This window comes from Pieris brassicae, chromosome 6 (genome assembly GCF_905147105.1).
Source record: "Pieris brassicae chromosome 6, ilPieBrab1.1, whole genome shotgun sequence".
NCBI lineage: Eukaryota > Metazoa > Arthropoda > Insecta > Lepidoptera > Pieridae > Pieris > Pieris brassicae.
In genome coordinates this window covers 4828732-4840780 of record NC_059670.1, presented here as the reverse complement: position 1 = coordinate 4840780, position 12049 = coordinate 4828732, and the positions used below count along the sequence as shown (strand labels likewise).

General features: G+C 31.8%; 1 protein-coding gene across 2 annotated transcripts in view; it reads right to left on the bottom strand.

The window, feature by feature from the left end:
* The window catches only part of LOC123710571 (sushi, von Willebrand factor type A, EGF and pentraxin domain-containing protein 1), a 60511-nt gene that overhangs the window by 25228 nt on the left and 23234 nt on the right, over positions 1-12049 (bottom strand). For both annotated transcript variants that reach the window (XM_045662552.1, XM_045662554.1), the window contains exons 2-3: positions 7248-7329; positions 5649-5673 (exon numbers count right to left, since the gene is read on the bottom strand). In XM_045662552.1, coding sequence (XP_045518508.1) covers positions 5649-5673; positions 7248-7322 — 100 coding nt within the window. In that variant the 5' untranslated portion in view covers positions 7323-7329. The remainder of the gene's footprint in view (positions 1-5648; positions 5674-7247; positions 7330-12049) is intronic.

Sequence of the window (12049 nt, the reverse complement as noted above, 5' to 3'; positions counted from 1 at the left end):
TAATGCTGTTACTGACATTGATAGTACCTATCATTAATAATTTCATTGCAAACATCGTAAATTACTTTAAGTGTATCAAAGAGGATGTCTTCTAAGTTCCATGTAAGTCTTCTTGAATACAGTAGTATATTAAAAAAATATATTGAACACTACTATTATTGAATTAACTTGGGGTAACACGTCATGTTTGGTGGTTGGGACAACTGGTGTTCTGTTGGAGGAAATGCTGTAGGCGTATTTTCTATATGTACTAAATATATTTTTATACAATTTTTGTTACACCGTTGTAACCACATAGCCTCGTACTCTTTAGAATTTCATATCACTATTTATAGGCTAACGTTTATTTCATTTAATTTTTTTTCATTTAATCATTTAATTGGTTCTCATGGAATAAGAGAAATACATAAATTAACGAATATAAAGATATAAATGAAGATAATTCTATTGGCGCATACTTTGATTTATGATATCCTAATTACGTAGGGCGTATGCAGAACAGGGCGCTGTACAAAAAGGTGGGTAGAATATATAGAAGCGTTAGCAGAAGGAGAAAGAAAGCCATGGAAAGAGATAATTGGAAATAGCTGGAGGAGGGCTATACGGGTGTTCCAATGGTACTTAGGATATCGACTATCAAGAAGAAATATGTATATAACAAATCTGAACGTATTACCTAACGTCGTTCAAACGTTTTAAAACTGTGGTAGTTTGACATTTCGGAAATGATATTTACTAAACTTTTAATCAATAATTTTATTCGTTAATATTTTAGGATAATAAATTAAATGTATTTTTATAATTATTTATTATTAATTTTACCTAGGATTAAGGCTAATGCTGTTTTTTTATGTTTTTGTTACGGTACGTAATTTGTAAAATTAGAAAATTTTACGTACATTAGTAAATCGGAGGTTAATCCGTTGTTCGTGCGTTAAAAAATACCAATGCCAACAAGCCTGTGCTACACAGTTGTGTTCAATAAATAATTGCCAATTCAAAATTTAAATCATAAATCCTAGAAAGTATGACGTGATCTAATTTTGTGAAAATCCGTCGGGCTCTACGAATCTTATGGGAAGTTTATCATTAGCATAAATTTCAACTGTCATTTGTCACCGTAATGACATTTGACTAGTTGTTAAATGTCATCGTCGTCGACCTTGGGGCTTTGTCAAGATGCCTTAACAGTAGTGTATGTAGAAAGTCGAAAACTAAATTTGTCGACACGAACTTTCATTTGTTAAGGTACCTTGACTAAGACACCTTGACCATGCGTGCTATAAAATAAGGCAAAACAGATAACAGTTGTTATAAATGTAACATAATAAGTAGTCATATATAAAAAATGACTACTTACTATATTATATCCTTTATTAAACTAGTAAGATTTATATGAATGTTGATGAAACCGTTTTCTATATTATGTAAGGTATATCTGTTTAAAGAAGTATTTAATACTCAGAGTAAATACACTTACGTAGATAATTATTGGAGGAAATGGATTTCTGTTATTATGCAATACGGAGACATCTGGTTTCCCGTACTTGATATATTAATGTAAGGCTCTTTCATTATTTTTTTACTTTAAATGGTGTATGAGGTTCAGTTGAAGGACTATAACACCAAGTCTGGAAACCTGGAGGTCCAGGGCTCGATTTCTGGCGAAACAAAAGTTGTGATGGGTTGGGAGGTATAGAAAAGGCATTTAAGATAAGTATTTAGATACAGAGAAAATGTTCCTTGCCTTTCTAAAGAGTCTAGGACACATTATTATATTTTATGGCAGATTAGGGCTTTATTTATTAAGTAAAAACTATTTTTTCAAATATATAAGCTTATGTCAGAATATTTTTCAAATTACAGGACCAAAGACCACGAGAGATACCGCAGATAAGGCTTTCATGCTACCTCAGGGAAACCAAATTCCTCGAAATGTCTAGTTAGCAGGAAAATCGTGACATACTTTCATATAGAATGTTAAAAGATTCCCAGGTGGTCCCATATTCAATGAACATCTACAATATTATATATAATCTGTGTTCTATACTGAAGTTACAAAAAATTCTATATGAACATGAATTTCTATTTTCAAATGACGTGAATAATTTTTCAATTATTAAAATGATTTTTCAATATTTATTAATCAAAATTATATTACATTTGAGTTACATGCGAAAATAAAATATATTTCCAAGCATACTACTAACGATATCTAAATTTTTGATATATGAATGAACATAACGTAATATAATGCGGGGTATAATGCTGGGGGACCTAACGTAAGGTTTCGCGAGAACCACATTTAAACAAATCTTGTGACAGATGCAGAAGTGTACATTCAAATCACGGGCACCAATGAACTTTTCTTAGTTCGAGTAAAGGAAAACATCTTGAGAAAACCGGCATGCTTTAGATTGAAGAACGTGTGTCAGGCATAGAGGGCTGATCACCGACTTGCGAGGGATCATCACAAAAGATATACAGACATCTAACATCCATACAAAGGATGTACGATTTTTTGCGTTAATTACATTATGTAACACGACGCTTTGAATAGAGAACTATTAAGCAAGATACTAATTTAAATAATGCATTAAATCCGGCCAAGATATTTTGTTTAAATAGCCTATAACGCCAGGTTAATAAGATTGTTTATTATACGAAGTAATTTGGTGTATTGATGTGTTCGAATTGGCAGACTGCATATGGATTTAGCCGTATGTAGGGCGCAACGACCTCACAACCTCCCTGTTAATTCTCGGGAATGATGCAATTTGTCTCCTGTCTACACTTTACCTGTGTACATCAGGTGTGGTTTTTCGGATGTTTTTAACACTCTTATGTACTAGGGCGATGCTTTACTTGTGTGCGATGTCTTTTTGAGTTTAACTTGGTAAATAATTCTTCTTCTACTTCTACAACATTAAATATGTTAAATAATATTCTTAATAAAATATTGAAAAGGACAAAATCAGTCGAATGAGTGTATGTGAATGATAGTCTTCACATCTAAACAGTGATAAAAAATAAAAATAAATCAATGGCGCTACAACCTTTTTAGATCTGGGCCTCAGATTTCTGTATCTGTTTCATGATCATTTGTTAATCGAATATGTAATATTCTGTGCCTGAGGCACGCCGTCGACTTTTTGGGTCTAAGGCAAGCCGGTTTCCTCACGATGTTTTCCTCCACCGTTCGAGCTAATGTTAAATGGGCAATGAAAAAGAAAATCCATTGGTGCACAGCTGGGGATCGAACCTACGACCTCAGAGATGAGAGTCGCACACCGAAGCCACTAGTCCAACACTCCTCAAACTCTAAACAGTGATAAGTGCATAAAAAATTGTGCTTAACTGAGTGCCTTTCCCTTAATAGAGAATGTAGTGCTTTTGGACACTTTCTTATGATTTTTTTTTATAAATTATGTTAATTATTAGTCTTAAGTTATGCTATATCGGAATGTTAAATTGTGTCTTTGTACAGAGACAATTTATAAAACATCATTGCAACGGACTCTGAACCCAACTGAACGAACTGTAATGATATTTCCATTCATGTGTTGGTATGTGGTAGTGACTCCTTGGGGTAAAGAGCAAGTATATCCAAATAGTAGCAATTAAGTAATTAGTTCGCTTTTGTTGGTGCATTATTGTTTGTTTATCCATTGCTTTTGAAGGCAGATTTACAGAAAGCTGGATTGTTGCGTTTCAGTTCATCACCGGAACCTGTCATATTATGCTTTACGTATTTAACATCAGATGTTAGATATTAAAATTTATTTTATCTCTACCGGATCCTTGAATAAATATTCTCTGAGCATACGAACTTGGAGGCATAGAAGCGAGCTCCAATCTCGCTGTTGGCTGGAAAAGCAGTGTAGCGTGTGCTGAGAGGCAATTCCCTTGCATTAATTATGCGGTTAATGAAGATTACCTAGCCCGGTGAACCATTTAATTTGCTTACTCAGTAGCTGTCAATTCTGACTTACAGGTGTATGAAACGCCAATGAATCGTAATACCAATTCACCGAAGTTCAGTGGTAATTATTACATAGTTATAGCTTAATTTTTTTTGTTTTCTGAGATCAAACAGTCCGCAAAACAAAAATTTGAATTCAAAAGTTACTGTTGTTATTTGGTACTCTTATATTTAGTATAAATCTTATCCACGGGTATACTATAACTCGACCGTCAATTCTATTACAGTTACGAATTGGTTTGCTTTGGCAGAAGCCAACCGGAGTTAAAACTTATAAATTCATATGGAATAAGTTTTCTATTGTCCGATTACTTATAAAACTGAATAGTAATATTTGATGGAACCTAAAGACGGTAAATAAAAAATACATTTATTCATAATGCCACACGTCTGTTTCGTTGGGCTTTTAGTATGCGGTAATGAATTTAGAACGCACATTAGAACATAAGCTGTGTTAAGCTGGAATGAGCTGGTCTCATCTCACATTGTTGTCAAGTCTAAGTACAGGTGCTCTGTATATTAAGTGAAAACTTGTTCTACTTAATTTGACTTAGAACATAAGCGTTTCGCTTTTCATTAACAGCATAATGAATCCTAATGGGATTAAAAACAAGCATATTTTGTTTTTGTTTTGTTACAATAATCTTGTAGTGTTACGTTGGGTACAAATACCGACAGTAATACAGAGCCTTTACCACGTGATATAAGTAATTTTAATTTTAGTAATTGATCCCGTTGGAGTAACAGTCTCTTGGGCCATGGGGTTCAAGTGAATACGCGCTTATTTAAAAAATTAAGTATGCTCCTGGTAAATAGTTATGAAGATCACAGAGCTGGTACTTTTTTTGCTTAACGAATAAATATCGCAATGAAGTGAGGAAATTCTGCTAGCATTAAGGGTTACTCAGGGACCAAACTTTTTTATATATATTATGAATTATCCATTTTTAATTATTATCAATATGATTTATGTTAAGAATATTGTTATTGCTCTGTATTATATTATAGTTGTATCTTTATACTCTGAATATGTTCAGACATATTTTACCGTACATACGCTTAGATATTTTAGACCATGCAACGGATATTAATGTGGTTTTCATCAACATTCATGCGAAAGATTTATATATATATTGTTGCATAGTATAATAGTATCTTGGGTAAGATAACAGTCAAGATGTTTGACTTTCGTATTTCAAATTAAATAAGTTTTAGATACACGAATCTTAGCACTTACTCTGAATTTAAAATAATGATCTTTTAAAGTACACTTTCTTGTTTCAAATTAAGCTACGCAGGCGATGTTACAATACTATTATCACAGTAGAATGTGTCCTATATAATATTATGCTCTATTGAACGGATTTGATGTATCTTGGTATATACCTAACATCATGAATAATTATAATTTAGTTTGAGGCAGTGTTCAGTAGGAAATACTCAAATTCATATACATTTCTGTGTACCATTTATCCACTGCCCATAGACACGCAGTCGGTTCGTCAATTTTTTTGTGTAAGACCTGAGATTTCCCGTACTGTGTTTACTTTAAGAGTATTCATAGACAGATGTATCAAGCAAGATCTTTTGATTTTGTTTGAGAATCGTATTAAACTGGCCTGCATGGTGAATTACCTACATAAGACTTGTAAAATTAACAGCTTACCATTTGGACACGTGAAGAGGTTGCCCTGTAAAAGAAAAATATATTATTAATGATTCCAGTGTATCGTAAGGTCGTAAATAATATATAAAGCGTACACGGTGATATCTGAACGCAACGGTTGACACATTTACAGTGATAAATACATTGATGATACGATCGCTTTGGGTCGTTTTGGTACGTAACAAAGCCATAAATCTACACCCTTTTACAGTTTTCCAATCTATTGTAAATAAGTAAGAGTAAATAAGTCGTTCAAGCAGTGAAAATTCGAACTTTCTGCTTATGACTCTATTGACTCGAACTCGAATTTTGCGATCGCGTTCTGTTAACTTTGAAAATTACAGATTATATAGTGTTGTAGATACAATACAGTGAAAGAGCTAATTTATTTGATAAATAGTCATTATCCTTGGAATTATGTTAGAGTATTAAAACGTGAGCCTAGTATCGAGTAAATAAGTAAAAGTTATTACATAAAAAACCTTACCAATGATCGTTTTATAACGCATCATATTTCCTACGAAACTAAACAATCGCAATATATCCATTATGGTTTATAGATGCCTCGTGCGCGATTATAGTTATTAGCACGTAATAATTCGCTAATTTTAAACAAAGAATCTACGTCTAGCCTTAAATTATTTTGAAATAATATTTATTTAAATCTTCATAGAAAAGCAATTCGTTAGAATATTTATTTTCTTCGGCAATCCTAACTTGATCAAGTAAACAATTTGAAGTGTATTTGCGTGCGTAAGTATTGCCGTCGTCGCTTTTACCAAATCAAATAGAGTTTACGAATGTCTTAACCCTATAGGGTCTATTCCAATATATAGGTAAGGGCTACTACCTAGAAAAAAACATAACAACATTTTTTTAATAACATTCCTCTTGCTATGTTATACGAGAGTGAAATGAATAAGACTTTAAATAATTATTAGCTATATTATTATACTACTTATACTTTATCTTTTCGCTTATATATACGAGACATAAACGGTATATTCCATTAATTCTGTTATAATATATTAAGTGATAAGTCATCCTTCATATCGAAAAAAAAAGGTTAAGGGTGAGGTTTTACTATAACCATTGCAGGAAGTCTTGTAGTGGGAACAACACGGTATAACACTTAAAAAATATATTGTTACAATTGAGGTCATGCCTTATGTCTTAATATTGTTTGTATTGTTTGTAAACAAAAGATCCCGTATCAAGAGTATATAAGTGAGAAACAATAAAGATTTACACATGGCTGGTTTTTCTTTTACACTCCATTGTTTTAACGAATTTAAGTTCTTTCACAGGTGTATACTGAAACATCCTACCTCCGATTATGTTTTAAGACTTATATTCATCATGAATAAGTTTTTTTTTATATAAAGCTATATATATATATAATTAAAAGGACAAAACATATAGGACTTTCTTTAAAAATATGAAAGTAGGACTTAAAAATCTTGTAAAGGTTTTTCGATAAAACTGTTAAATAAATTGGATCGAATTAGAAGAATTAGACATATTTTTAATCAACTGTGAAGCAAATACGCTTACGTATAAGTTTTTGCGAGAGAAAGTAAAATATTTATAAAGACTTACCTCTGCGTTTAAGGATGTGGCAGTGAGCAGCAGGATCGCGACAGCATTGAGTGCTGTCCGACACCTTATCAACATTGTTAATCTGAAAAGATAAAAGAATATTTGATAACACGAGCTTAAAGTTTTACGAAAAGTATACAGAAAAGTTTTGGGGTTAAATTTTTTAGATGAAGTATGAAGGCCTATGTGGTTTAACGCACAAACGTTATAACATAGTTTCTGTGTTTGATTCGTGGCGTGAAAATAATTGTTTCGTTTTGCAAAGTCTGACAATGTTCTTGCTTTAAAAAATTGCTATTTTGCCATAGATGGCTCATCGGTTTATCAGTGCGGAAAGAGAATCGCCGTGGCTGTTATGTAAACTACTATAATTATTATTTGTCATATAGCATGATACTATTTTCTTATTAAGTATACATGATCACTGTCGAACTATGATACAACAGTGTTGTTAACATAACAAAAAAAAAACAACGCTGCGACGTGAACGACGCTTCTTGTTCCGCACAGACTAATACTATATCATTAAATTTATATCTATGGTTCCCTCGAAATTTATACGTCATATTTGTCGAGTTTGAGTTTGTCCTTAACCTTTATCTATTGTACATAAGTCATTGAAGAGAAATTACGACTAGAGAAAGTTAAAAGAGTCGTTTTGGTAAGTGAAATTATACGTGAGTAGATATATAATTACTATTCAGAAATTATGATTCATTGTTCAAGAACGTCAATCTAATTTCTACTTGCTCAAAACTCCGCATTAAACAAAAATACAGGCACAAATGGTTTTTTTAATGATTTAGAATTTTTTTGGTTCCTTGGACCATTTTGTACAAGAAACTTAATTTTAGTGTTAATCAAAATAAAAAACCTTGTAAAGTAGCTGCGTCAAATATACTAAAAACCTAGATTAGAGAAACCTAGCCATTGGAAGTAGACTATAACTGAAATTTATTCACACACCCTTACACACAACACTCATGGCTTAGTCATATTTTGTTTGTTATTTTGGCTTAGTCCACTACTACTTAATGCTCAATATTTTCTATCCGCGATGAAAGGCTGGTAATCTGTTACCATATGATTTCTTAAGTCCTATTATACGAACCAGCCCCTCACAAAGATAACCACATACCCTTATGTAAACTTATTTATTGCTGTGTACTATTACGTAACAAAACTATGAAGAGTCTTATAGACTTTATTATTATAGTGGTGATTGAAACACGAAAGATTATACTTTATTATGACTTTTCTTTAATTAAATTTAAATTGCATTGTTCTCGTGTAAAATTTGCCCAATTTTTGTTGAAATTTAATTTGAAATTGAATAAATATTACAATTAATATAATTATTATAATGCATCATATCGCTGGCTGATTACACATGCCCAAAGCACTGCTCTTACTGTTTGTTCCAATGATTGTTAATTAACATTACTGTCATAATTGCAGCAAAGAGTTTTATTTGACTGTGGTTTTATCTCGTCCATACATTATCATTTTATTTTTAAATTACCCTCTAACTCATAAAATATAAATCTTTCTAACTGCGCCGTTTTAAAGTACCCATTTGTCTCTTTTAATCACATCAAAAATACAATTTGATAAAAAGAGAAGAAATTGTACTTTAGTTCAAGGCGTTAATTAATTACTTTTTACGAATACAGGGCTTTGTTATGAAGTGTTCGATGTTCAAAAAGTGATTTTGATGTAACACCGGGACTGGAATATTATCTAATAATGTGGACAGTGGGTATGTAATCTACTTATTCATATATTATTATTTTTTTAACTTCGACCTTAGTTTAAGTGAGTACCTAGCCAAGTCAATATACAATTTATTAAATTATGGGGTAATTTATATTAAGGCACAAAACTAATATTAATTTATAGCCTCACATATTTAATAAAATCTTTATTGGATAAGATTGGAGTATCAATTAAAGACGAAAACAACGACAACAAAGAGAAATTAATCCATTTAATCCTTGTAACAGACGATTCATCGGTACCTGAGCGTTAATTTGATTTTCAACCTTTTTGATACAATTTCTCTAAAATATTATATTTCAAGCTCATGTTTTTGCTATAGATAATAAAATCTAATTGAAGTCAAGTCTTTGTACTTAATTTTTTTTTATATTCTTTTATTTTAAACTGGAGGATGATGCGGCTCACAATATGTAAATATATATGTAGACACTTATATTGCCAGAGGGTTTGCAAGTTTGCTAGCTAGCTTGCTAGCTAGTTTTTAAGAATTGGTACGCTCTTTTTTGGAGCTTCAGTGGGCAGCTGGTTCCACAGTGGTGGTACGCAGCAAAAACTTCGTCAAAAAACGCTCAGTTACAGTTACTTGTAACATCTTATAAGGTTGTAAAAATAGGTTTTCAATTCCGTTACACATTTTTTTTATATAGAACAGGAGACAAACGGGCAGGAGGCTCACCTGATGTTAAGTGATACCGCGGCCCATAGACTCTCAATACCAGTGGCGTGTACGTTGCTAGCCTTTTATGAATTGGTACGCGCTTTTCTTGAAGGACCCTAAGTTGAAATGAAATACTACAGTAGGCAGCTGGTTCTAAATAGCCAAAAACTGCCATAAAACCGATCCATTTAATAATGATTAATTTATGAGTGCAAAAATATATAGAATTACAGTTACTTGTTAGTTGAGAATAACATTATCTTTACAAATATACTATTAAAATAAGGTATTAGATACAATTGTGGCTGTAAAATTAGCCTTATCTTTCATTTGGGGAGTAATTCTGTTTCGTAGTCACGTACGAACGTAATGGACGTTTAAGAGACGTTGAATTCATTTAGTTACTTGAAATAGCACAAGGGCGATGAAATATTGCGACCGTTCTATCGTGACAATACGCTGTAAAGTTCATTGGTACAAAATGTTCTGTTATTGAATAAGTTACGCAAGCGTCTGCGAAAGAACTTTCCATTTTTTATTACATTTGTTAAGATCAAAGAAGCTTTTTTAATACCTGGCCGTGGTCGGTATCGCATTTCTGATAATATAATTTAAAATAATTTAATTAGTAATGAAACGGCCTTGAAAACTTTACATATGGATATTTTACGGAAACGTAAACTCTTTTTATTGTCACTTTTATGTTGGAATGTCAAACGTTTTAATGATGTTTTACATTAAATTTTGATCAGTATAGAGAAGGTAAGTTAAACGCGTATCATAATTTAATTTGTCGTAATTCACGTCAAACAGGTTCTGTAATAGCGGAAACTTTTATGTATCTCGTAATAATTGTGGCGGGATGTGACACAATTTTTCATCTAATTAGATTTGCAAATATTGAGGTCTATAATCCGAAACCAACGTGATATAAAGGTCATATTACCAAAAGTTCTGGTAGATATGAGCGTGCAGGTTTGTAAAATTATTGTTTTGACGATTGTGTCAATACATAACTTTACATCTTAAAAAATATTCTTGTTCTAATTAAAAGTTTTTATATGTATATATACTTTAGTTTTATAATTAATTGGATAACTAACTTATAGATTTTAAGACAAGACTCAAACCTACATTCCAATTATACTTAATACACAGCGTACATTGTACGTCAAATATGTTGTCGGAAGTTATAAATTGTTACGTCTTTATAACCCGTCCCATGCCCTGTTCTCATGATGTCTGAGAAAAGATTCTATTGTCATTGACTACGCTTCACAGATAAAAATTAATAGGTACATATTTAGCTTTGTTATTTCCATAAACTAGGTCTTTGTTATTTATATCCTATATTAAGCTGAATCAATATCACATCGGTTTGGATGACGTATCAAAATTAAAATTTGGAAACAAACGGTTCGGATTGTACCAATTTTTTCGAATTATATAAGAAATTTTCGATAAGTTTTTAGCTCTTGTTCGAATTTTTTTATTAATGTGGTACAATTTATAAAGAATTACCACAATATTAACATCAAACAATGTACAGAAAGCAAAATATTATGTGGACTTTAATTCAATTTATGTGCCTCAGTGCGTAACTTGGCAAGATTTTGCGTGCTGTACTTTGGGAGAATTCTAAAAAAGAAATTCGGAACATCTGTGAACATCCAATTTTTATGTCATGAATGTTGACATTCAAAAACTGGAATATAAATCAAAATATAACCACAATAAAGATTGCGAAACGCCAAATTCGTTATTTACATTTAGGTAAATAAAAGTTAATAAAATAAAATCAATTTTAATTGTTAAGTTTCATTATAACAGAAAAACACCGTAAGTCAAGAAACATGATATGTTCTTGTCTTGTAAATATCCGCCAAAGTTTAAAGGCATGGAGAATTGCAGAACTTTGGAACACAGACGGTACAAATTAATCCATTTCTCAGCATTTCGGTGACAGTTGTACAATTTGCTAGATCACGTTAAATGATATCGGCATGACACCTCTTTTGTTTCCGGAAATGTTATGGCCATATACGAAAACGATAATTTTGCGAGATAACCTTATACGGGTCAGTATTGTTTGTAATTTCTATAGCACTCATCTACCCTATAAAATTTACACGAACATAAAATTCGAAAATGGAACAGCCTTGTTTATTGTGGTGTATCTCCCGCTGAATTTACTAGCTTCTTTTTTGACTAAACTGTTTAAACATAATAAAATAGTACGTAGATTTCTCTATACAAAATTCTGTTCTGTTCACGGCTCCTGTAAACGAACGATAGAAAGGTTTCGTTCGATAGAAAAATATAAATGTAGGAACTTAAAAGTAACACATAATAAGCAACCGTTAAA